At 33.8% G+C, this 26,690-nt stretch overlaps 1 protein-coding gene across 3 annotated transcripts in view; it reads right to left on the reverse strand.

Moving 5' to 3' along the window:
* Nucleotides 1-2,978: 2,978 nt before the first annotated feature.
* The window catches only part of LOC150088830 (constitutive coactivator of PPAR-gamma-like protein 1 homolog), a 283,787-nt gene continuing 260,075 nt past the window's right edge, over nt 2,979-26,690 (reverse strand). The window contains exons 13-17 of one of the 3 annotated variants that reach the window (XM_090369687.1): nt 25,940-26,114; nt 17,708-17,852; nt 17,467-17,587; nt 6,757-6,860; nt 2,979-3,284 (exon numbers count right to left, since the gene is read on the reverse strand). In XM_090369687.1, coding sequence (XP_090225813.1) covers nt 3,095-3,284; nt 6,757-6,860; nt 17,467-17,587; nt 17,708-17,852; nt 25,940-26,114 — 735 coding nt within the window. In that variant the 3' untranslated portion in view covers nt 2,979-3,094. Of the gene's footprint in view, nt 3,285-6,756; nt 6,861-17,466; nt 17,588-17,707; nt 17,853-25,930; nt 26,115-26,690 lie in introns of all 3 variants that reach the window. The other 2 variants (XM_090369686.1, XM_090369688.1) reach the window with 2 other exon arrangements.

The raw sequence follows: 26,690 nt of genomic DNA on the forward strand, positions 1-26,690 counted from the left end.
ATATATATTTTTTTTTTGATTAGTTTTTAGTTTCACATTTTATAAGTTCTCTCATTAAACTCAAGCCTCTTCCATGTCAAAAATAGTCTACACCAGACAACTAACCCTTTCCCATAGCACGCCACATATTATGTTGGAAATGCATTGTGTGCCATCTAGGGGTGGATTTAGAAGCCACCAGAATCAGTATATGTTCATTGGTTGCCGCCAAATGTTCTTGCCAACTACACAGAGCAATTTTATGCCAAACACAGGTAATAAAAAATAATATACATTAATGAATAAATGTTCATCCTACAGAATCAATATCATCGGAAGCTCACTAATGCCTCTATCTGTACTAAATTAATGCTAAAAGGTGGTAAAAACATGAATATGGCTCCCATCATGTTGAAACCTGGGTAGTAATTTCTGGCAATAAAAGCAGGGTTCAAACTGTACATGTTTAGTTTCATTTCTGATTTTTAAAATCGGTTGTATAATTTTTACTTTTTTTTTTTTTTTTAGCGCTGTTACATTTGCAACTAATAAGAGTTGTGTGTGACACAAATAGCAGGCAAGCTGCAGGCTGGCCACTCCTTAAGATCCCCTCCACATTTGGAATATTCATTAATCTAGATTAAAGTGTCCAAGTTTGGTTAATCTCTACTTCCACATTCCTTGAGAAATTACAAGTATTAAAATTCCCCTTTAACAATTAATTTCTTTTTGGAGTTTATTTCTGTATTTTTGATGTGAAAACATCTTTGGCAGCATCTACTAAATTTTTCAGACTGAAGTAAAACTGATTGGCAACGAAAATATGAGAAGGAAATGATGCTAACTCAGTCACTAACGTTGAATCATTCATACTAAATATTTTGGACTGAAGTAAAACAGATTGATAACAAAAATGTGAGACAGAAATGACATCACTTCCTAAATGGCACTAACTCAGTTACTAAAGTTGATTCGACAGGGTAAGCAGGTAGTGGGTGTGAGCATAAAACATTACATTGTTCATAAATTCTGTTCTAGCTGCTTGATTTTAAAAATTTAAGCCGTTTTGATTTTCGTCAAAGATGTTTTCACATAAAATAACATCTTTCGCACATACAGGGTACACAGTATATAACAGAGCTATGGCACTCAATATATTCTACGTTGATATCAATATTTCTAGAAGAATAAGAGAAATTTAACTCAATATGATATGTAGAACACTACATATCATATTGAGGTAGATTTCTCTTATTCTTCTGTAATGGGAAGTGTTTATGTAATGGGAAGTGACATTTAAACAGCACCTTTTTAAAATTCTGTTTAAATGCTGATGAAAATATATAAAACCATTGTGCAATGATATTAAAGTAAGAATATATTCTTAAACTCTACTCTAAAAAAAAAATGTGAATTTCCAAATAAAATTTGTTTTCGACCTATACATAAGATGGTAATTTAAGCACATTAAAAACATTTTTTCCCCATTTAATGTTTTCAAATTTTACAGACCACAAGACATTCTACGAACTGCATGTTGAAAAAACAGTGATTACAACATTTATTAAAAAGAATTAACAAATAACACTGTATAGTGCAAAGCATTTGAGTTCTTTACCATAAAACTGCAAAGAATAAGCTAACACAGTCTTTCATGCAATGTTAAACAAACTTACAGTTCATTAAAACACATTAAAATAAATTATCAAATAAATCAGTGACATCAGTTATCTCTAAAGGCACAATGTTTCTTTACTTTTAGAAAATAGTTTCATTGCCTGCAATACTTAAATGGATCCAGTAGTAATATTGTAGAGAGTAATTTAACAGCATATATGCTACCAGTTACTCAAAGCTGAATTAAAGATTTACTAACATTTCTAAATGTTAAGTTACCTCCTAGTAATTAACAAAATCATTTGAAATTTTGACCTGCACCTTAACAAATTCATTGCTATATTATACTTAATATTATAATAAAGGATACATCTACACTTTTGTCTTTTTTTGATGGATACAGTGCTTTGTGTTAATTAACAAATACATATTATTAAATGTAACTTTTTAAAACATTAAGTTACTAGAAACTCTGAGAACATAAGTCACTTGCACACTAAATGTAGTTTGTTTATCATCAGTGAGGCACAGAAATTCTGAATTATTTTCTTTTGGATTACATAAAAAACATATGCAACCCCCTGACTTTCCCAAATTTATAGTCTGGAAAAGATTTAGCAAAGAGCAAGTATATTGTGTATGATCACAAAAGATTTACTGGTCTGTAAAACAGATGCAAATTCATTAAATTTCATGTCCTAAAAAACCTTGTTTTATAACACTTGACATTATGAGTAAATAAAAACAAACTGCTTCCTGCGGCAATAAAAAGTAAAACTGTACTGATAATCTTATACCAGTGGTATGTCAAGGGAAAAAATATAAGCAAATGACAAATGACCAACACCCTGCATGACATTTTTAATCACTTCATTTCACAGAATAGACTAGTCCATACATAATTAAAGACCTGATCATTATCTAAATGCATGAATGATACTTGAGAGCAGCTAGTGATGTAAGCCTACCACACATATTTGGGCAACATGGCAGTAAAAACACCAAATTTCTGCAAAGCTAATCCACAGAAAATTCACTGTTCCGTTCCACTTATTTGAGGTAAAGTGAAGAGCAGCATAAGAAATCAGATTAAGCAGGCAATTGAAGCCAACAGCTATTCACATACCTTTACACAATTACTTGGCTACACACAGTGGTATATTCCAAGGTGATGAAAGTACAATGCAAACTTGCATTATCTAACTCTTCCACAATGGGAAAGGAATTGACACCAACAGACAGTTATTTAGAAAAATATGGCTTCATTTACATGTGATCCAGAGGCTCTTCTATGCAGGAGACTGTCAAATGAGGCATGGGGAGAAAAAAAAAAAAAAAAAAAACAGAAAAAAAAAAAAAAAAAAAAGAAATGAAACAAAAACTGAGAAACAGCAGTTCCTTTAATCAAAGATGGTTACCCTCCTGACATTAAGAAGAATACAATCACTTGCCAGGTAACACCATAATCTCCTTAATACTTGGAATTTAATGCAGTTGATCATGGCATGTGATCACATGGTTCCTTGGTACTATGCAACAAAACTGGACTGTTTTTAGTTATTTGAATGCTGTCAGCATCAGCATTGGCAAACTGGCCTGGCTGGTGAGGACAATCACCACTCCCCACCTCCGGATGTTGAATGTCATCTCTGCCTAACGATATCAATTGACTCACCTCAATTGTTTGGCTGTAGAAGGGGGGAAAAAAAAAAAGCACTATTTATTTAATATACATTAATAATTTGTATTCAACTAACTTAAAAAAAATTGCTTCTTTTAATAAATAGAAAAGTATTTATTCATGAAAATACTGCATTACATCAGTGGTCAGTCCCAAAGTTCTGGAACAGGCTGACCTTATCAAACTGCAGACTAACCTCTCTGTAATGCAATTTGAATACAGCACAATATCAAGGTAATTCATAAATAAGGCAATCACAGACAGCTAATATCAAAAATTAATTTTCACTGTTTCTTTTTTCAAGGAACTAACTAAAGACCACCTGCTATCTAATAAGGGACCATTAAGCCCTAAAACAAATTGCCATAACACGTGTGATCTTTTAAACAAATGGCAGATTAACTTCTCAGTAATGCTATTTGTTTAAAAGTAATGCACACCAAAGCAGCCTGTGAGCATGATATAAGGAAATGCTTGTAATTTTCATAATCAAAGTTCTAAAATCACCTAGGCAAGAGATCAACAAGGTTACCTGCTGTTATTTTGCAAAATGTATGCATATAGAATGAGCAGGGGTTCTGAAATGTGACCACACTTTGAAATCATTTAGAACACAGGCATACCTTCCTCATTTTATGGTGCCCTGCAGTAATACCTTGGTAGTCTCATGTGTTGCCATTTGCACCATTACTATAAGTTGCCAACCCAACTGAAGCATATAAAAGTTTTCTGCAAAGTCTTCAGTGTCACTTTTCCAATACAAATTTTATGAGCATTTTAGACTAATGTCTTGTATGATCTCAGTGACCTCCCTAACCTACTGCTGTTGATTCAAAGCAATCTTTAACAACCCTGGTGCTAAACAGAAGCAATTTGAATCTGTTTCTCTTTATGCAATTGCACAGGGAGGTAATCATCCCTCCTTATGAGTTACACATTTCAATGTCTGCTTCAAAATTATCACTATAATGGACCTTTCAGTAAACACTGGAATGAATGATCCAACAGTATAGAAGAGTATGGTAATTTGAGAAAATGCAGATAGGAATTTCAAGATTAAAAAAATAATTTTATAAAACTTAATTCAAACGTTGTTGTTATTATTATTTTTTTAAAGTGAATACATGAACTCATTTCATCTGACCAGTAACCATTCAATGATTTCTACAAAGTTTATATTATTATTATTATTGAAACACTTCAACACCCAAAACAAGGCACTTTCATGAGGAATGCAACATGCTTCTACTAATCCGCACAATTCTACTTTAAGCCAACTTCTTTACAAATATGGCATGATTTCCATTCTAAAATATATATTTAACAATACACATTTCTTTATCTAATTTAATGTTCCTCAAAATAAATTGCATTCAATGCAGATATTTTTATTAATAGTGATTTTCACTCATACACACAATATTATACGATATTTTTTTTATTAATAGTGATTTTCACTCATACACACAATATTATACGATATAATTTAACTCAACTGTTTAGCTGCACATTATTGATTATTATTGTACATTCATATTAATTCTAGGTTGGTACTTCTGCATACAGGTGAACTAGTAATTATCACTGTAATGTATGTATTATTCCATATAAGTTTTGCAGAAAACTCAACTGAGCTTTCTACTAAAGCTTGAATTGCAGCAACAAATATTCAAAGTTAAAGTGAAGAGGATAAAACCTTCCCATCCCAGTGATTCTCGGGAGAGAGAAGGGGGGAGGGAACCCTTAGTCTAAACATAGGTCAGAAAACATCTTTAACAACTTCAATTACAGAGAACACTAACTGCAGAGAGTAACAGACTAACAATATGCATATAAGCTGTTAAGTCCATAATGCCATCCATAATGATATTTCATAGTCTAGAAAAGGTGCAAAAATGCCGTTGACAAAAATTTATGCAATAACTGAACGCAACACCATTTGCATCTCACTGATGTATCCTTTGTAATGTATTTCTAGTTGATGTAATGTATAGGACAAATTACAAATCTAGACTAATTATTCTTTGATTAGTCTGTTGCTTCTAAACATTTACTCTAATTTAATACAGTATAGAAGAGGATACAGTAAATGGATTCCCTCTCAGAGGTAGTAGTATTATTTTAACAGCCAGCCATACAGGGCATGGAAGCCTAAGGATTTGCTGTACTATTAAAAAAAATAGTTAAAAACATTATAAATAATTAAATAACTATTTGACTTCCTTCTCACACAGATACCTTTCAGGAAAAATACAAGATGATGTTTGTATTTCTCCAAGCTGTCAGCCTCAATCATCCTACACAAGCAAACTTATTCCAGTAATTAACAACTTGCCGGTTAAAAGAAAATCTCCTGTAAAACAGTCTAGGCTTCTTCCCCATAATTTGAATTTATGGCCCTAAATTCTGGAATCATTTATATCAGTGAAAATTTCACATTCATTCACTTTACGTTCTCCTTTCAGAGTCTTATTCACCTCATTTAGGTCTTCTCTAAGATGACTAGTTACTAAGTTCTGCAGCCCAATTCCAAGTGTGGTCGTACAACTGCCCCTTACAGTGGAATTATGACCTCCTATCCCTACAAGCAAATGTTCAACAAATCATTGATAAGATGCTGTGGGTCTTCCCTACCACCTGTCTACCCAGAAAACTTGATGTCTAACTGTATCATAACTCCAAAATCTCCTTCATTCTCAACTGTTTTTAATTCAATACCACCAAGTGTATAAGTTATTTTGGGGTTGTTTTCACCAAGTGTCAGACCTTACATTTTGCTGCATTAAAACATAGCTTCCACTTTTCTGACCATCTCCAAAGTCTATCTAAGTTGCCTTGAAAAAACACTGCTTGGCACTAATCATTAATCAATCTTGACATCATGCCCCATCTACAAAGTTTGACATTATTCCTTTCTCAATATCATAACCTCAATGGTTCAATGCATTCTCTTGCCTGCTCCCTCAAAATTACTGGGTACATCTATCAACCTGCAGAACCTACTTGCCTTTAGGTTCAAAAGTTTTTCTAAGAAATAACCTTTTGAAATTTCAATATCATTAATTTCATGCTTCTCAGCTTCACTTTTACAGTTTCTTCTCATTGTGAAAAGTCTTTTGTCTGTAAATATTAATGCAAAGTGCCTGTAAAATTTATCTCTAACATCAGCTGAGTTAGCAAAGACTGCCACACGCATTACACGAGGGGCTGAGAAGATTTTTGCCACTGTTAATTTACAGTATGTAATTAGTGGTTCTATGATATACGACAGGAGACATGGTATATGAACTATAAGGTTATTCCAAAAACAAACTTTAATTGAAATCTCGAAGTAAAGTAACTTTCTGTAAAATGGTGAGAGAGAGACATGATTTCTGAAAATCTTCTAGGAATGCCAAAAACCTTAGCAGACACACATCTAAGCCAAGGAACATTAGAAATTTGGATTAAAGTAAAAAAATTGCTTAAAAATTTTTTACCTGTTACTTTCCACAGTACATCCCCTTCCAATATTTTTCATGTAAGAAATATCTGTATCTTGATTAGGTCTGTCGGTCTTTTTTTTTGGTTTCTTTTTCTTGTTCTAGAAACAATGAGGTCCATTAATCATTTTATTATAGTCTTATTTTAGGTGCATTGTCATATTAGCATTAATAATGACAAAAATGCAAGAATAAAACTGAAAACACTGAATTTACATGTTACCTTTCACTGATGCCCTCTGAAATCTGTTTTTGAAAATTGGAAAAATTAGGGCTGCAGTTTAGATATTTAGTTAATTATTAATTTAAAAAAAAAAAAAAAAAAATTTAGACAATTTATTTAGCTTTATGCAGAATAGCAACAACAAATTGAGGCTTGTACTATGCGGATCTTTGTTTCAGTCACTATCTATAGATTTATTCTTATGCAGTCCTCCATGACAGTAGATTGGTTTTGAAAATTTCACTTGTTTGAAGGTGTCTTGGTATAAATATAGTTGGAGACTGAAGGAATTCTTTTTTTTTTTTTTTTATCACATTTTAAAATTCTTTTTTTTTTTATCACATTTCAAAATTCTCATTTTTGATTCCTTATTTCAAAATTACAATACTGTTCCAGTTAATTTATACTAGTTGTCACAGACAATCTTTTATATTTGGGTTTAATATAAAATTATTAGATCCTCTATTGTCGTTAGAGGTGCTACTGTGAGTATTTACTTTCACCTGTTTTTAGTTCATTTTTACAGTGTTGCTTGCTTTGCTGGTCAGGAATATGTTTACTCACTGGATGTTGTTGTAGAGTACGGGTTACAGCCACTCACCTCTGACCTTTCTTGGTTGAAGGGATATCAAAACACTACATTCTACCACTACCTTCTGGAGTGCCTTGTAACTCTTCCTGAAGAGATGCACATTCACAACCAAATATCTACTTCTATATTTTCCCATCATTTTTCATTTATTCCACACAACCCCTGCTATTAGTTTATTTATTTTCTAAATTCATTTCAGTTTGTGAGAGCTTTAGTCCAATAAAGAAACATTGTCTCAGTCATTTCCTCAGAGTTTTTCACTTCTGAATATTTCTTAGTCATCTAATTTATTTAGGATAACCTTATTTCAGAATGGAGACACTGTCAAGTGTGAACTTTATCTCCTTAGAATTTTATTAAATAATTTTTGTTTCTACCCCCCATTTGCTCAGTAACTGCAAGAACAATAGGCATTAGAACAACAATAATTGAACAGTTATACAATGGTTCAATAGTGATAGAATTCTTAGTTTCTGAAGACAGAAGTGTGGTTTGCATACATAAATGACTGCAGAAAGTGTTTGTCAGTGCAATCACAAAAGTGAGTACTGTTCAATGCTGGTTAAAACTATAACTTATAACAGGAGAAACAGACCTGCAGGACAAACTGCAGGGTGGTATCTTAACTTTTGTGACAGTGTTTGCATATGTTATATATTTTTTTTGTTGCCTAATTTCATTTAGAAGTATACAATGTGGCTTGCAAGCCAATAAAAATTCTGCCCTTCTTTTCTTGATCAGAAATAATATGCAAATAATACAGGATGTTATATTTATAATACAAACAATTAAAAAAAAAAAAGCTTAGTACAAACTCATGATATTAGTAGACATGGACAACTGTTTTCTATTTAAAAATAAAGGTTTCAAGAGCACAGCTGTATACAAAGATAATTTACCCTTTTTTTTGTTTTTTTTTTTTGAACCAAAGTGAAATGAGAACTGACTGAGTATTTTGTACTGGCTTTTGAGAGTTGAATAAGTAATGCATGCATATTAGGAGCAAAAACTTCTACTGCATCTAGGATGGCCATTTTGGTTTGTTCAGGGCGGACATGCATTCTACAACTTCTTGTACCCAAATGCCAATCTCCCGTTTCTACAGATGAGGCTCTGGTGACAGTCCCAGGGGTATAACTATCCCATCACATACAGAGGAAATGCTGTACCTGAAGCCAGTCTAGAGGCTATAAGGTGGCAGTCCCACCATAGACTTACCCTGCAAGAGGCTGGTAACCTATCCAGGGGGACATTCCAAATACTCGAAATAAGCTCAGAAGTAAAAACTGGAAGGATCTCAAGGACCTAGGCAATGCACATAGGACTATGATTAAGGACATTAAAGTAGCAACCTGGAATGTTAGGGAAATAAATCATAGACCATAAATTATTTAAGGGCCTCATGCTACGAGGTAGAATGACTAACATGTAGGTTAGTGCAAAGACATTTTAACGTAGCCATCTACCAAAGTAGTTAAATTAATTAATTAAATTGGCACCATTTTGGTTGTATCTCATATTATGAATGCCTTCACAATGAGTTGCCATGGTATTGTACTATCTCGAACAAATAACACCTCACCCACCAGTGGAGAAGACTACTGTTATTTATTTTCAGCGGATAGTGAGGCCTTTGCCCTTAAATAATTTATAGTCTATATCACTGCACACCATCAGGCATCTCTCATATTGTGAAGTTATACTTCATAACTGGGTTGTCACTATTGCAACACCAGGGTACCTGCCCGCCCACCAAAGAGAAACTAATAAGCTTTGAAACGGTGCCGTTTGGGTGGTGGTGGTGGTGGTATCCACTGAGAATAAATAACAGTAGCCTTCTCCACTGGTGAAGTGTTATTTATTCGAGGTAGTACAATACCATGGCAACTCATTGTGAAGGCATTCAGAATATGAGATACAAACCAAAACGATGCCAATTTAATTAATTAAAACTAACTATTTAATTTAACTATTTAACATCATTTTAACGTAGATGGCTACGTTAAAATGATGCCTTTGCACTAATCTACATGTTAGGAAATAAATCATAAATTGGATGAATTAATCATGGAATTAGAAAATAGAAATATTGGTACAGCAGTCATTACTGAAACAAAAAAGAAGAATACACGATCTAATGAAATAGGTAATTTCATAATGATATACTCAGGTGTATCAAATGAAATGTGGGCATCATTGGGAGTTTCAGTTATTATAAAAAAGAATGGAAAAACAAAATATTAGATTATTCTTGGATTATTAAGACTAAAAACCCAGAATGTTGAAATTAAGACTAAAAATCCATCCTATCATATACAATAATAATCGTTGGTATCTGCACACCAGTAGAAGGCAACATTGATGAAGCTAGAATTTTATGATGAATTACAAGAGATCATAGATCAAACTAACAAAATGAATACCTTATACTAGCAAGAGATTAATGCAAGAGTGGTGCTCAATCAATAGTAGATGATTAGAAGGCAAACCCATGGTCAACAATAAAGATATTTGATAGAATTCTGCATTTTTAATAAACTTAAAATCATAAATACATTTTTCAGAGCAAGAATCTCTATAATTTCACATGGGAAGCAAGAAACACAACTTCTATAATAGACTATATTATAGATGTTGAAATTTAAATATCTATATTATAGATATTTAAATTAATGAAAATTTAAATAACAAAATTAGACACTAGAGTATTTAGAGAGTCAAATTGACAGCAATCACTACCTACTAGAAAGTACTTTCAAAACAGAAAGAAATTATTTTATTCAAAAGAAGAAAATATCAACAAAACTACTAAGAAATTAAAATTACATTTGTTGGAAGATGAAAGCACCAAATTACTGTATGAAAGTCGAGGGAAACAAACTCAAATCAGATGAGTGATAGTGTTGTGGAAATCTGGTCAAAATAAAAAAAAATCAATTCTGGGAGTTTCTGAAGAAAGTCTTGAATATAAATCTGTTAAAAATAAAAACTGGTTAAGAACTTGGAATAAAGAATTGAAACAAACAATTGGTGAGAAAAAAAAAAAGGCTGATAAACTGTTCCTACAAACTAAAGATCTACATTTACACATAAAATATAAAAAGCTTAGAGCAGAAGTCAGAAAATCAACCAGAAGAATCAGACAAGATGACTGAGATAAAGTTGGTAAATCCTTAAAACATGATCTCTAGAGCAGACAGAGAAGAGGTTACAAAATTTTTAAGAAATTACAATTAGACAAATAAGATCAAATAAAAGCTAACTCCATTTTTCAAGCAGAATGGAAGAAACACTATTTCAAGCCCTGGAAGAAACACTATTTCAAGCCCCGGAAGAAACACTATTTCAAGCCCTGGAAGAAACACTATTTCAAGCCCTGGAAGAAACACTATGGGCAAGCCCTGGAACTAGGAAGAATGGGAAGATGAATCTGTGATAATCGAAGATGAAGAAAATATAACAATGACAGAATTTGATTTAATATTACAAAAATCAAAAAACCGAAAAAGTTCAGGCATAAACACTTTGAATGTAGAACTATTTAAATATGGTGGCACCTTACTAAAAAATGCACTATTAAAATTATTTAACATCATATGGCATAAGCAACAGATACCCAAAAATTGGGAAACAGGAATAGTAATCAATTTATATATAAAAGGCTCCAGAAATAACCCTAACAACTACATAGGGATAACAATGCTGCATTCCTTATATCTGTATGACACCGCATCTCTGATATCCCCCAACAATATCTGCCTTTGATGTCTTGAGCAGCACTTCAAATTCATCAAAGTTATTTACTATACTCCTAACATTTGGTGTACATGCACCTGCTCTTGCTTGTAGTTACCCTAACACAGCCCATGTATTTCCTTTTTTCATGACTCCTAGCAGTTCCTGAAATCCCCAGCAACTTGCTTTCCAGGCTGCTCATTGCAATAGAAGCTGTGCAAGAATCATTTCCACTAGGGCTCGCAATACTGGTCAAAATCTTAATACCAGTATTTCGGTATTTTTAGTTTATTATAAATCAACAGGGATTACCTTTATTTTTGATATAGGAAGCTTCTTTTCCAACTCTCCTAGTCCAACTCGCTAATAATTCTTGAGGATGGCGATATCTATTTTGTAAAGCAGGTGGGACAACTTCCCCACTGTCAGAACCGTAGTGTTCAGACCGTGCGGTCTCAACAATGAGCGCTCATGGCTGCTGTCTACAAACACCATACTTCTGGCAGCATGGAAACCATTACTTGGATTGGCATAAAATTAGATTTTTTGAGGTCTAAACTGTTTAATAAATATGGACCGATTATTTCTTTCGGTCCTATAGCTAGACTTTAGAGTTAAATTTAGGGGTCTAATAAAATTGGATATGGGGGGGGGGGTTCTCTATATTCCTTAAGTCGGACTAGAACTTTTCGGGCTCATGTTCACAGGAACGGAGCAACTCACAATTAATCCGAAACTTTTGTCTTATGTTGTAGTGTTTGTTCTTCACGCATGTGTATAAGTGACCAATCGCGGACAATAGGAATGGCCTACGGATATTGATTGAAGTTTCGTGTAGTTTCATCTTAAGGTTTCTGGAATAAGTAGTTTGTGATAGTTGTGTTGAATATTTATAATTTTTGTTTCATTAAAGCTGAATGAATGTCATTCATTTATTGCGTGGAACGAAAGTTCCGATGCATTTGAACCACCTGCCCACACAGAAGCTTCGTGTTGTTTTGCTCGAAGCTGTGCCACTCCCATGGTAGATCCTACATAAACAGCGTCTCAATTTTTGCATGGGATGCTGTATACGAGGTCATGCTGTGATTGGAATGTGGTGTTTGAAGGTCGATTTCTGAAGAATGTGTATAATTTATTCATGGGTTTTGCTATGATTTTCATGTTTGTTCCCTTGCATATTTGATTAAGTTTATTGTACCAGTACTCGACATATGGAATGGTGATGAAATGTATTTTTCTCTTGTCAGATTTTTGTGCAATGTTTGTTGCGAGGTTGTTGTTATTTATTTTATCATGGGCTATTGTTTTGATTTTGTTTATATAGGTTAGCGGGTAGCCCCTATTTGAGAATCTTGTAGTTAATTCATTTATTTCAGTGGTTAGAGAAATTTGGGTGGAAGAATATTTAAAGGCGTTAAGAAATTGGTTCAGCATGACCAATTTTTTGTATGGTTGAGGATGATAACTGTGGAAATGCAAAAGCATCCCCTTATTAGTGGGTTTTCTATATATGCTGAAATTTAGTTTTTGTCCTAATCTGTGTATGGTAAAATTAAGGAAGTTTATGGAGTGGGTTTCTGCTTCAATTTCTAATTCAAATTTTAATCTCTGATGGATGTTATTAAAAACCTGAAGGATATTGTGGTATCCTGGTTTCATAAACTAAAATCCTGAAGGATTTTAGTTTATGAAACCAGGATACGAGTATCCCAAAAAAAAAAAAAAAACATTTTTCGCAATAAACTGATGACAATTAGGTGCAATAAAGTAAGGAAAAAACAAGTAATTACTTGAATTCACGTTTTAAATCTAACTTTTATTATAATAATAAATATTCTAGCAAAAATTATTAAACATACAGTTATTCTAAAAACAAAAAATCATCCACACTACCTGTCCGAATAAAGTGAGTTCTTAAGCTCAATAGTGTTATCGTTTAAACCGGATATAATTTTAGTACATATTTAATTAGCAGCAGAAAATGTCCTTTTGGATTCTGTGCTGGTTGGTGCTTTACACTGAGATAGTCATAGATGAGTTGCAGTTTAATCCCCCCTTATTCTCTCATTTTCAAAAAATTTTATTTCCTTTTTTGTCAAAAATATTTCCTTTTTGACTTTTTATGGCACTATATCCATGGTAATGAAAGAAAGGGACTGATGGTTAAGCTTGGTGAGGAAACCAAATCTAAGTTGTGTGTGTGTGTCTGGGGGGGGGGTTATTTATTTATTTATTAATTTTTTTTATTTCCCTGTACCTTAGTATTGCCGTCAGTGGCCATTGTTATGATTTCCATAAGCAGCTCCCCTCAAGCACTAAGCCCCACAAACTACCTGACTGCATTAAAAAAATGAGAATTTCCAGGAGCTGAGGGATATCCCCCCACACACACACGAGTATATATATATATATATATATATATATATATGTATGAGCTGTCAGTTCTCAAGAGCAATGACACAAATATAAAACAAGTCATTTTCATACAAATCTACTTACAATACATAACTGGTGTTCATTTACATCTAATCTATTCGTTTTTCTCATTTAATCTGTTAATATATGCTATCATTTCCATAAAATTTCTAACAATTAACAATCTCAACTCTCTCTCAACAGCTTCAAACACTAATTCAATCTTAATCACTTCCTCATATTTCTCTTAGTCACTAATATCAATTCTCTTCACAACAGCAATCCATAAGTCGCTAACTTAATGCTAACAATTCCAGGTAATCTCTCTTAATTTAACAATATCAATTTTCTTTATAACTTCAAATCTACTTACAATAAACCAACTCAATACTAAACATTTCCTTATTTCTCGTGTTTCTTCAACCTTACTCTAAAATAATCTCCCACTTTATCTAAGTACCATTACCAAAACAACACAGTTCAGAAAACTTACCTTCCTTCTCTTTCACGGTGGGATTCCTTTGTGCGGGTTCCTTCCATGGAGTGTGGTGATCTCTCTCTCTCTCTCTCTCTCTCTCTCTCTCTCTCTCTCTCTCTCTCTCTCTCTCTCTCTCTCTCTCTCTCTCTCTCTCTCCCCCCCCCCCTCCCTCCTTAGTTGAACTCTGCATCTCTGCTGTATAGCTCTTCTGAAATAAGACAGTACTGTCTTATTTCGGGATTGCAAGAATAGTTCTCTGTTAATACTGAAGGAAATTACCACAGCAGTAGTAGAAGCCAGGGATTTATTCAACTTTCAGATTAATTTCTAGCACAGGATCATGCCCGGCAGAACCTTTCACTATATAGCTGGACACTCCCAGAACTGGACCCGAACTAAACCCAGAACTACCACTGGAAGGCTGCAACCCCTCCAAACAACAACCACAGACCACCCTTTTGGTACGAGCACCTTATTTCCTTCTCATTTATTTATTTATTGAATTGATTGCAAGTTACAATCGTCCCTTGTACTACTTTTTTTATAAGCAAGCTTATGTGCAAACCCCAGAGGGATTTGCACGTATTTACGTATCTCCCCCTATCTAATTTAAACCTGACCCAATCACGGTGTTAGTTTTTAAACTCACTCTTTCTTCCTTTGGTGGGAAAAACAGAATACTTTCCCCACACAACGAAACACTTTCATCTTTTACCTCCAGATCATCTGTTCACAATACCTTTGAACTGCTCAATACTGACACCCTTTCCCAAAACGCACTAAATGTTGCATCCTCAAGTAGAGGTGTAATAGATAGATTAAACTATTGTTCAGAAGCTTTTAATTTTAACCCTTCCGCACCTGACATACCATTGTTCACCATATTCCTTAATTGCACTACCATGCCTACTGCCACTAATGGAAATATTTCTGTAATGATGTTTTCGTTATTCCTTAAGTGCTTTACTTTCACACACACTATACTTACAAGAGAAATATATTTGTAAGATTTTATGCCTTACAATTTCAAGACGTTTTCAGGTTTCCGTTGCATTTGTACTGTATATAACAATCCCTCATTTGCAAATTCAAAGTATTAATGATTTATTGTTGTTGATTTTATAACCTTTATGTGAATAAATCACGGATAATTATTTTTTAAAGTAGTACTGAAAAACCCGGTATTTCTGTATCAATACCGGGATTTGAATACTGGAAAAAAATGAACGGGATCCCGGAATCTCGGTATTGAATGCCCTAATTTCCACCTCTTCCTGCAGCTACTGTTAATCTATTAGTCTTTGAATCCCTTCAAGCTAGCAATTTTCTGAACCACCTAGCATTGCCTCGATAGCATCAGCAAATATTTTTGCACCCTTTCTATTTAAGTGCATCTTCCCTGTAGAAGCAATCTTTCCTGTTAACAAGCATAGACCATGATAAGAAAAATTCTACCCCATGAGCCTTGCACAATCTCTCCAGGGCCAAATTGATTGACAAGCCTCTCATCATATATTCCCTCCTATCATGTCTGGGCAGAATTGCAGACACTTTCAATTTAACCCGAGACACTTTTCAAGATTGACTCGTACTTGTTAAGTAAGTGTGCACATCTCCTACACTTAATATCATTAGTGCCAGCATGTACAACAATATCTCCTTTTGTGCCCTTAATCAACTTATCCTAACTGAACTCCAGAAAGTGATACAAAGCCTATATAAAAACTTAAAAAAGTTTTTCTAAAATATTCTAATGGTCAACTATCAGACCCAATTAACACCAATAGAGGAGTCAAACAAGGATGCGGACTATCACCAAATGTATTTAATATTTAAATCAATAAAATTATTATAGAATGGAAACAAACAGTTAACAACAGAATACAGCTGAACAGCAGGAATATTATCCGAACTATATTCTATGCTGACGATCAAGTTACAATTGCAAAATCGGAAGATGAACTACAGACAGCAGTTAATGAACTGAATAAAATAGGCAAAAAGTATGAGATGACTATCTCCACCTCAAAAACAAAATCAATAGGATGATGTGGAAAAAACATACAAAGAATAAATTTTTATTGATTACAAAATAATAGAACAAATATCCAATTTCACCTATTTGGGAAATTTAATGTGAAATGAAGGGAAAGACATCCACACTAAACTATAAAAATATAATAAAAAGAACGGAACGATTAAACGCCACTTTGGAAAACAAGTGACAACTGAAACAAAATTACGATTGCACAACATTACTTCAAAATCAGCCCTCTTTTACAGTTGGAGACTTGTGTTAATAAATAAGTAAGATACATAAAAACCAGAAGCAGCACAAATGAGATTAAGTTATTAGGCTTTACAAGGTTAGACAATCAAAGAAATTCAGATATTTATGAGAATATTAAAAGTAGATAATATAGTAGATAACATAAAATGGTATCAGGAAAAATGGATCGGTCACATAGAAAGGATGAACACAAATCGGATCCCAAAATTAACATTTAACTACAAACCTAACGACAAGAGAGATGTGGGCCGACCGAGACAATGATGGCGAGTTCAAGACCACCCTCCAACAGCTACAATGAAACAGGTCTTAAAAGACCTAAGCTGGATCAAGTTCATGATTGATGATGGAATACTTTCCTTAAAAACTACACCTTATCAGAAGGTGTAGGTTTATTACTAATCAATGTCTTTACCAGTTTTTTCTTGCCTCATGGTATGAAATATTCATATCTACTTTGTTTCACTGTGTTTATTTTTCTTGTTTCCACTGATAACATGCAGGATGTTTGCCTTGAAAATTGAGAAGTGGATTTCTGGCTGAACATATCTCCATGACAAGCCGTAAGTGAACTTTTAAGAAAATGATACATGGAAGATTTAAGCAAGATCCAGCATTAGTTAGGATGCTCTAGACAATATTCTCAAATCCCTGGTGCCATCAGACAACTAACATTTTCCAAATGAACTGCCAAACTTTTCTTTCAAATTAATGATAACTAATTAATGCAATTAACTGTATTTTAAAGTTACTTGCTTCATTTACTTTTGAATTAAATGTGAATAACACTAATTAAACTAACTAAATTTTATTACAAAAAAAGAAGTATTAAATTAAACAATTTAAATTCCCAAACAGAACCACTTAAGTAATATTTAATAATATAAAATAACACACACGTATGTGCATGTGTGAGAGAAATTTCTTTTGACATATATAGATACATGCTAAGAAAAGGGAAAATAACTTGCCAAAAGAGAATTTGGTGCGATCATTCCAGACTTTTGTAAACCACAGGGAGAATTATTTGAGCCTGGCCCATGTCCTAAAACTCCGCTTCCTCCTCCTCTTCCTGCTAATGAACCATGAGGCCTACAGGCAATTTTAAATAAACTAAAAGTTAGCAACTATGTTAGAGATCTGTGCAATGAAATTCTCAAAAATTACACTGACAAGTTTTAAAACATATTTGACAAATGCTATAATATTTACCTATGCATACCACCAACAGAAACAACTTGGGGAGGAATAGTCCTTGTTGGTGACCTTGGTCCCTGCCCATAATTAGGTCCCCAACAACCTACTACTACCCCAGCAACTTCTAGCTGTCCTCCACGTGGCATGACACGTTGGTGACCTGCAAATATTTATTAAGAGTACTAAGTAAGATTTATTTTTATTTTTTTTTTATTTATTGTTAAACCAGATTTCATAAGTTTTATTTATATACAGAATTCAAAAATATTTAAAAGTATATAATGAAAAACATTATGTACTGTATTAACAAACATAAACTTGATACAAAGATTAATAAAAAAAAATAAATAAAAATACAGGAACTTCCTGACTTACGTAATACTCGACTTATGCAAATTCGACTTTACATAAGTTTTGTAATGTGAACCCAATAGCATATACATTTTTTTTTTTTTTTTTTTTTTGTAATTCGTTCCAAGTCCTTGAAAGTTGAAAATTTCGCTATATTACTAAGCTATTATCTCTCTAAAAGGTCATATTTATAATGGAAATTGCACCACACTTTCATCGCTATCATATGTTCACATTATAAGAACCAATTTTGTACACCTTTGTGATATTTTTCTAAAGCACGTTTCTGGAGGTCACGACCAGAAAACAAAAACAATTTGCACTATCCAGTTTATTGGGCTTTTCTGTTAGCGCAATCTATTATAAATGGGTAATAAACTCGATCTTACTGCATTTGCGGTAATACCGATAAGAATCTTCTCTTCATTCCTATTTACTTATTACTGGAATTCTGTAGGTTTTTATGTTACGGCATTATGGTGAATTCCCCTTCACTGAAATCTTCAATCATATAAAAAATAAATTTTCAGAATCTTCTCTTCATTCTTATATACTTATTACAATGGTGAAGGGAAAGGGACCAACAGAAAGTGTAAGGGCTGGCAGTGCCAGGAACGAAACAAAATTGATTTAGAAATGAAGATGAAAATGATTAAGAAGTACGAAGCAGGACAAAATTTGTCATCTATTGCAAGGGATTAGGTCTCCGCTGCTTTAACAGTCTATACATTTTAAATGACAATGTGCGTATAAAAGAACATGTCAAAGGATCAATGCACTTAAGATGAACAGTGATCACAAAACAGCGTTCAGATACTATATCAAAGATGAAACAGCTATTAATAATATGGATGGAAAATCAGATTCAAAAGCAAGTGTTCCTGAGTGCAATGGCCTTTCATGCAAAAGCAAGAAGTATTTATGAAGATATTAAGGATATAATATGGCGAACCCCAAGTAAACTTCATGACAAGGAACAGGTGGTTTTTCATAGGTTCAAACATTGTGCTGGTTTCCAAAACATTAAAGTATGCAGTGAAATCGCCAATGCCAATTCTGCAGCTGCAGAGAAATTTTGTGATGTGTTGGAAAAAAATGCCTGATCGAACATACATTGCTAAAGAGGAAAATACAATGCCAGGTTTCAAGGCTTCAAAAGATAGGGCCATGCTCTTGCTTGGGGCTAATGCAGCGGGAGATTACAGACTAATACCACTGCTTGCGTTTTTTTTTTTTTTTGTCCTCACCCTTTCCATTATATATATATATATATATATATATATATATATATATATATATATTATATATATATATATATATATTATATATATATATATATATGGGTAGTCAACGTTTTTATTGTTTTGGCATGAAATTTTTATGGCCAGATGCCCTTCCTGACGCCAACCCTCACCCTTTATCCGGGCTGGAGATATGCGGTGGTCATTCCCACTGACCTGTATTTGGTAGTCACGGGCTCGAATCCCAGTCTAATCAAGAAGCGTGTGTTACGCACTATTGCTTCTGCACCACTGGCTACAGAGGCGCCAATACCACTGTTTGTGTACCATTCTGGAAATCTTACAATATTTACCACACGATCTTAAACATTAATAAGGCCTGGGTGGAAATTACTAAAAGTTGTTTAAATGGCGCATGGAAGAAAATATGCCCCACGGCATGTAAAAAGCTTCAAAGGGTTTGAAAAAGACAAATCATATGAAGAGGTTACAGATAAGATTGTAAAAGTTGCAGAGCTACTTTAGTTTGAGGTTGTTGCCAAAGGTGTGGAGGAGTTAAAAGAGGAAGAAAAGGAATTATCTAACGAAGGACTTATTGACTTGCAGGCAGCGATAGTGAAAGAAGAAAATGTTGACAAAGCTCAAGATGAACCAAATGAGGAGCCGAGACGTTTCGTCACCAGAGAGAGCTGGCAATGCTATTTCGTGAAATTGCATTGGCAATGGCGAGGTTTGAGAAGATGGATCCTGACAGTGAATAATTCTTAAAAGTTAACAGAGGGGTGAATGATATGCTTGCTTGCTACAAAGAAATCTATGATGAAAGAAAAAAGCCACCGTCCAGTCATCCATTATGTTCTTTCGTAAGGTTGAGCAGTGGACCCCTTCTAAATCTCCACAGCCCTCAACCTCTGCAGCAGCGTACTTATCAGCTGAAGATGTTGATTCTGGCAACAATGCGCGAGAGGTAAAACTTACTGACGTTATGCCTGTCTCCTCTCTTTTTTTGTAATTTTATAATTTTGAATTTTTAAATTGCATGCTTTTATAATTTTCCCTGTGCAAGAGATAAAAAAAACTGAATAAATACAATAAATAATTCCATTCACATGTTCATCAAACATTTCTTTTTGATTCAGTCAATTCAGCAAGCACAGGTGCGAGTGCTGCACAAGCATAGGGGAAATTCCATCTTACTACGGTTCCATGGAACACAACCTTTGCGTTAATCGGGGAGTGACTCTAAATAAATAAATTAGTTTGATCTAGAAACGAAAAGGCAGTACAGTGCAGCTTCAATACGTTGACTGATTGGTTAATTAAGGATTCCATGGTGCATCAACTACTTTGGCCACAATGCACCAGTTCTATAGTACTAGATGTGATCTTCATAATTTTGTGTGTATGCATGTGTGTTCAAGGGCCTATCTGCATGTTGTAATACTGAGAATAACTCAAGGGTTAGGACACTACTTCCTCTGCCAAGTTTGACCAACTACAGCTATGAAGAGGCCTTTTAGAATTCCTCCAATCTCTAAGGGGATATGAACCCACATCTCCAAATGAATGTGGCTAACCTACCACACTTTGATCAAGGGTGGCTTCAATGGAATAATGAGGCTGAATACATTGCTTCTTGCTAACACCAGATATATTGTTAGCCCTCTTCACTATTGCTGATCTTCGTCACTAGTGCATCTTACAGGAAGACGAAAAAAGCTTTATTCCATAACCACATCTCAAAACATTTACAACAGTTGTATCTTTGTTCTTTCTATTCCTTCAGTTCTTTGGCAGCAGTATCAATGACCGTGTTCATCATTCCAATAAATCTATAATTGCTGTTTATCATTTTGTACTTATTATTATTATTTTTTTTTATTTAGGCAGGGTTGCTATCTCCAGCATGTGGAGCCGGGATAATGATCTACTTGGCCTGGTTGCACATGTTTGACTGGTAAATTTAACCCTCCTGTTAAGCATACCAATCAAGCGCTTTCTCTCCCTCTCCCTCCCTCCCTCCCCATATGGAGAGAAGAATGGCAAAACATACACACATTTTATATCTTAATGTTTCATTTATTTAACTCAGTTTAGTTACATAACTCATCCCTGTATACACAAAATGACTAGGAGGGTGAGGGTAGTATGTTATTTTACATTCTATTATTATAGAGGATTGACATCAGCACAATTAAAATAAGTTTTTACTTCATTAACTGCTACCAGAGATACATCACATAACATCCCATAGGTCTTTTGTATTGAAGAATACAAGTAGATTAATTTTAATAATAACATTTAAAAATATTATTAAAATAATAATTTATTATAATAATATTTAAATTTATTAAAATGATAAAAACAACAGTTGTTTTAATCACTTTTAATTCCATATAGTGTAATTTCTATATTTTTATCTATATCTATTATTTCATTGCTTTTATTGTATAATCAGTGTATTTTACTTTATCATTTTTATTTTTACAAAATTTTATCTGGTCTTATATTATTATTATTTTAATAAAGTTTCAGTTATACGGTTGGTGCTTTGCACTGCAGTTATATAGCAGTAATATTTTGGCTCAGGGGAGAAATTTTCATAGCGGTGCTCTTGCGAATCAGAGCTATATAGCGTGCTTCTTGCCACCTTTCTGCAGAGTTATTTGTAATTACATGATAGCCAAAGGGATGTCTTTGTGTGCTTCATTTGTTGCAGAGAGTATGAGGAGATAAAACTTAACAGTTCAGGAACAGGGTTGATGCCCTCAAAGAAATTAAAAGGGATCCATCTAGCACTCAGTCACTGAGCACGATGCAGGTAACTACATTCATGCCTCACATGATAAAATCCTCCAGGCAGAAAGTGCTAGTGACTTTATTGTCAGGGGAACAGGAAATGCATTTTTTAAAAAGGATAGGTGGAAAAGGACCAGTGTATGTCTGCCAGGGGCTTAAAGTTCATGACACTGTAGAGCAGTTATCTTTTAAGTGCACAAAATGGTGATATTGTTGTATAATATTAAGAGATTTGAGGATTTACTTAGGATACAGAGCATTGTTGAGAAAAAGCTGCAAGTAAGGATTAAATTTGAAGGTGTAGTTTGAAGGCTGCAACTCTGTCCAAAAATGACAGGAAGGAGTACATGAAGAGAGCCTCCAATCAATTCTACCCTGGAGAAACTGTGCAAGACTCATGAGGTAGAATTTTTCATAGCATGGTCTATGCTAACACTTTTGCTGCCACCTAAATGTGAGAGAATTCATTCAATGTGCTGTAATTTTTGGAATGTTAAAAAAAAATGAACATTCTGACATCCCCAACATTCTGGAAATTCATATATAATGGTTAATTTTCAAAAATCTTTATTTTATTATAAAAAGTTTATGTACATAAAATAACATCAACACAAGCAGAAAACAAATAAAACTGTGTGCCAAGTATATAAACAAATGGCAAACATTTCTGCAAAATGTTTAATTAGTGTACTACTGAGTACTAGTTAATTTCACGTGCCTTTATGTTTACAGCACTGGTTGGTTGAACACTGAAAAATGACCAATCATATGGACTGCTGCAATGCTTTTGTGCATTGCAGCACAACACTCCTAGTGTTGTTTTACACATAGTTGAGGAAGTGAAAGTTAAACAAATTTCATGAATTTGAAACAGTAATTAGGTCATTAAACACAAACACTGTAGGTTTATTGGATACATGGTATCAATCAGATATAAGGGATGTGAATGTGAGTACAATGTACAGAAAAGACAGAGGGGGGGGGGGAATGAAGTTATGGCTTGATTCAGAAGTCTAGGGCAACGTGTCCAAACAGTTTTGAAGTGACACAAGCACTGGAAAAACAAAAAAATATGTTATAGGCCAAATGACTGTGCTAAGTATAATGAACAATTATACAGATGGATAGAGTTGGACAGTAAATCAGAATATCTTATAATAGAGGATTTAACTTTCCAGATATCAACTAGAACTTATAAGTTGGTCACTCCTAAGGGAGCAGAAATGTTCTAGATTTACTGGATTACTGTTTTGCACCAGCATGTTCGAGGGGCAACAAGAGGAAGTAATACTCTTGAACTGATTATCAGCAGTGATTCCTGCATTAAGATTATCCCGATAAAGGAACTACTAGGTGGCAGTGATCATAATTCAAGGGACGCTTGAAAAGTTTGTGGCCTGAGTACAAGAGGGTAGTGTTAAAAATTTCTGTATTTAATGTATAAATAGTAACTCACCAAGTTTCATGCAATTTTAATAACTTTTTTCCCCCCTTAATTATGGGTCTTGAAATCAAAGTTGTGTGAATGAGGAAAGATAGGCAACTACCAGTCACCATACAGTCATCCAATATTTGAGAGGGGAAAAAAGGGAGAACTAATGCCAAAGGCCATTTATGAGGATATGATTACAACACTGGGTGAAGGATGTCCCTTCTTATTTCATGGTTAAGAAGTGGGTGGCAGAATTTAAATGAGAGAGAGAGAGAGAGAGAGAGAGAGAGAGAGAGAGAGAGAGAGAGAGAGAGAGAGAGAGAGAGAGAGAGAGAGAGAGAGCCTGGAAGATAACTCATGCTGTGGAAGACCTGCAATATCCATCACTCTAGAAGTTGTCGAGTGTGCATGAGCTGATAAGTAATAGACAAATAACAATTCGGTACATTGCAAGTGCCTTGGGCATCTCATCTTATAGTGAGAACCTCTGTTATTATGTGGTACGCTCATAATAACAGAGATTATCGCAATGAAAAAGGCATCAGCATGATGGGTCCCAAAGTTGCTCACAATAGATAAAAAAAAAAAAAAAAAGCACAAGTGTTGTTTGTATTGTTTTCAAGCAGATCCTGTGATTTTCCTTGCAAGGTTTATGACCATGGATCAGATATGGATTGATAATATAGAGAAATTTTGCCAGTAGAGATAAGGAGGTAATTATTCTTCTGCATAAGACAATGGTAAGGCCACATCATGGACTGAATATGTTAATGCCCCCTTATGTGTGTTGCTCAGACAACACACATAAGGGGGCATAAATTTAAATCAATAAAGGATGGTTGCAGGATGGATGTCCAAAAATTTGCTTTCAGCCAGAGGGTAGCTAGTGTTTTGTAAAAACTTCCATCTGCTGTTGTGGAAGTGGGTAGTTTTAATACATTTAAGGAGGAATTAGACAAATTATTAAAAGGAATGATGGATAAGTATACTGAACATGTTTTTTGTTTTGTTCATTCTTTTATTTTATTTTGCTGATGCAATATAAGCTTGCTTCCTTGCATCATTTGCCAATACTAATACTAACCCAAATTGTTCACAGGGTAAACCCTACTTCCTCCATGTGAGATCAGCTAACTATGACTCTGACTGAAGAGGTTTTTAAAAATTCTTCCAGTCTTTGATGGCATTCAAACCCAAACATCTTCAATTGAGACACATGGCAAAAAACCACTTGTCAAAGTGGTGCATTAGAGCTGATTGTGTGGAGTGGAGATTTCACCTTAGACGCATGTTTTTATCACGTTACAACTATAGAGAAATTTGTTAGGTCGTGGGATTGTCCAAGTGCTTTCATGAACATGGTTAGCACCTCACTGATAATACACAATAGATAACTCAATTTTCTACATGAAGTATTAAACTGAAATCTGTAAATAACACCAGCACAGCAACTTTCATCCATATTCCACCTAAAAGAATAGCAAGTAGGCAAGAGGATTGTGGTCATTAATGAGAATACATTAGGCAATGAGATTTCAGTGAAGCAAAAAGTTGTCATATTTATGAAAAGTAAGCTGCACTTCTAATATTGGCCATAGGCACCGAAATTCCTAGTTACATCCCCATGTATAGATAAGTGATAATTACTTCCCAATCCAAAACATTTCATACATGGCAGAGAACATTCTGGAAGGAGAAATAATTTTATTTTTATTATACTATGACGTATTTGTTGTTCTTTTCTATGTACTTCTCTCTCCACCAATAAAATAAAATAAAAAATGAAAGCTATACTTAACTTTGTACAATATGGAAATACTGTATTTCACTTTATGACTATTATATGATAATCCAAAATTTCAGAAAGAATGACACCCCATAGTTGCTGGATTTAAGCAATCCAACTATACTAAAAACAACGTATAAAAACAGATGCAGTGCACAACCATCAAAAGAGCCTGTTGGTGTCTTTGTCACATCTCACCTACATATACAGCATACTACTCTTTCAGAACCAATAAACTTTTATGGTCACTAAATCAATAAAATACATTTTCCACGCAGTCACTTCCCATGGGATTTGTTGTTAGAGTAAGAAATTAAACATTATAAGTTGAGAAGTCATATAAACTGCTGAGCTGCATAAATGAAAAGTACATAACCACACACTTAAAGTGTACACAAATCAAGAAATAAATTTACAGTAATGCAGGCAAAAGAAGTTATTGCTTTTTTGATGACACTATTTTAAAATTGAAACAGTTTTATTTCATTTTTACTTATTTATTATTAAACATCTTAGCTGTTATGCTATAGACACTAACTGCAAATATTTCAACTTATATAGAGTAATTAAATACAAAATAACTCATTTCCTATAATCTAAGATGGAGAGAGAGTAAAAATAAGACCCACCCATCTTACCTCTACCTCGATTACAGCCAGCTAAACCAGGGACAGAAACTGGAGGAACAGAAAAATTTGGAAATGGTGGTGGTTGTCGCTGACCCATTGGTACTAATGGTGGATGGGCAAATTGAACATGCAATCCTTCAAGAATGGCAGTGCGCATGCGTTCAACTTTTGCAACCAGATCAATCTGGAATGACAAAGAAGATATCTTTTAGTGTGTATGTGTGTTTTAATATTCTGCTATGAAAACAGCTAGTATATGTAATTATGCTAATATATAAATTCATAAGAGAGCAGATGCAAATTTTCTGCTAAAAAAAGGTAAGGACCTAAAATACATCCTTTATTATAGAAAAATATAGAACTATTCGTAGTTATGGATTACAAGTTACATAGTTACGTAGTTATGGATTACAAGTTACATAGTTACGTAGTTATGGATTACAAGTTACATCAGTTACTTTCAAAACACAACAAGGTATTCTTTTATATTTGATTCAAATTAGTTAGCAAAGCCACTATTAAATAAATATTTATTAAATATTAGCAGCAAACTAAATTAGGGACTTCATTTTTTTTTTTTTTTTTTTTTTTTAGTATATGAGATGATTTTGAGTTTACTGTTACATATAAACATCAGTGCTTTGCTACAGTTCATTATTATCCATTTTATGGGAAAAACACTGTTCAACAAATACAGTAGTATAAAGTTTTTTGTGCTTAGATATTACCAATATTACTTAAAGTTATTTTCATATAATAA

This window comes from Mastigoproctus giganteus, chromosome 3 (assembly GCF_048544385.1).
Source record: "Mastigoproctus giganteus isolate SK-2022 chromosome 3, ASM4854438v1, whole genome shotgun sequence".
NCBI classification, from domain to species: Eukaryota; Metazoa; Arthropoda; class Arachnida; order Uropygi; family Thelyphonidae; genus Mastigoproctus; species Mastigoproctus giganteus.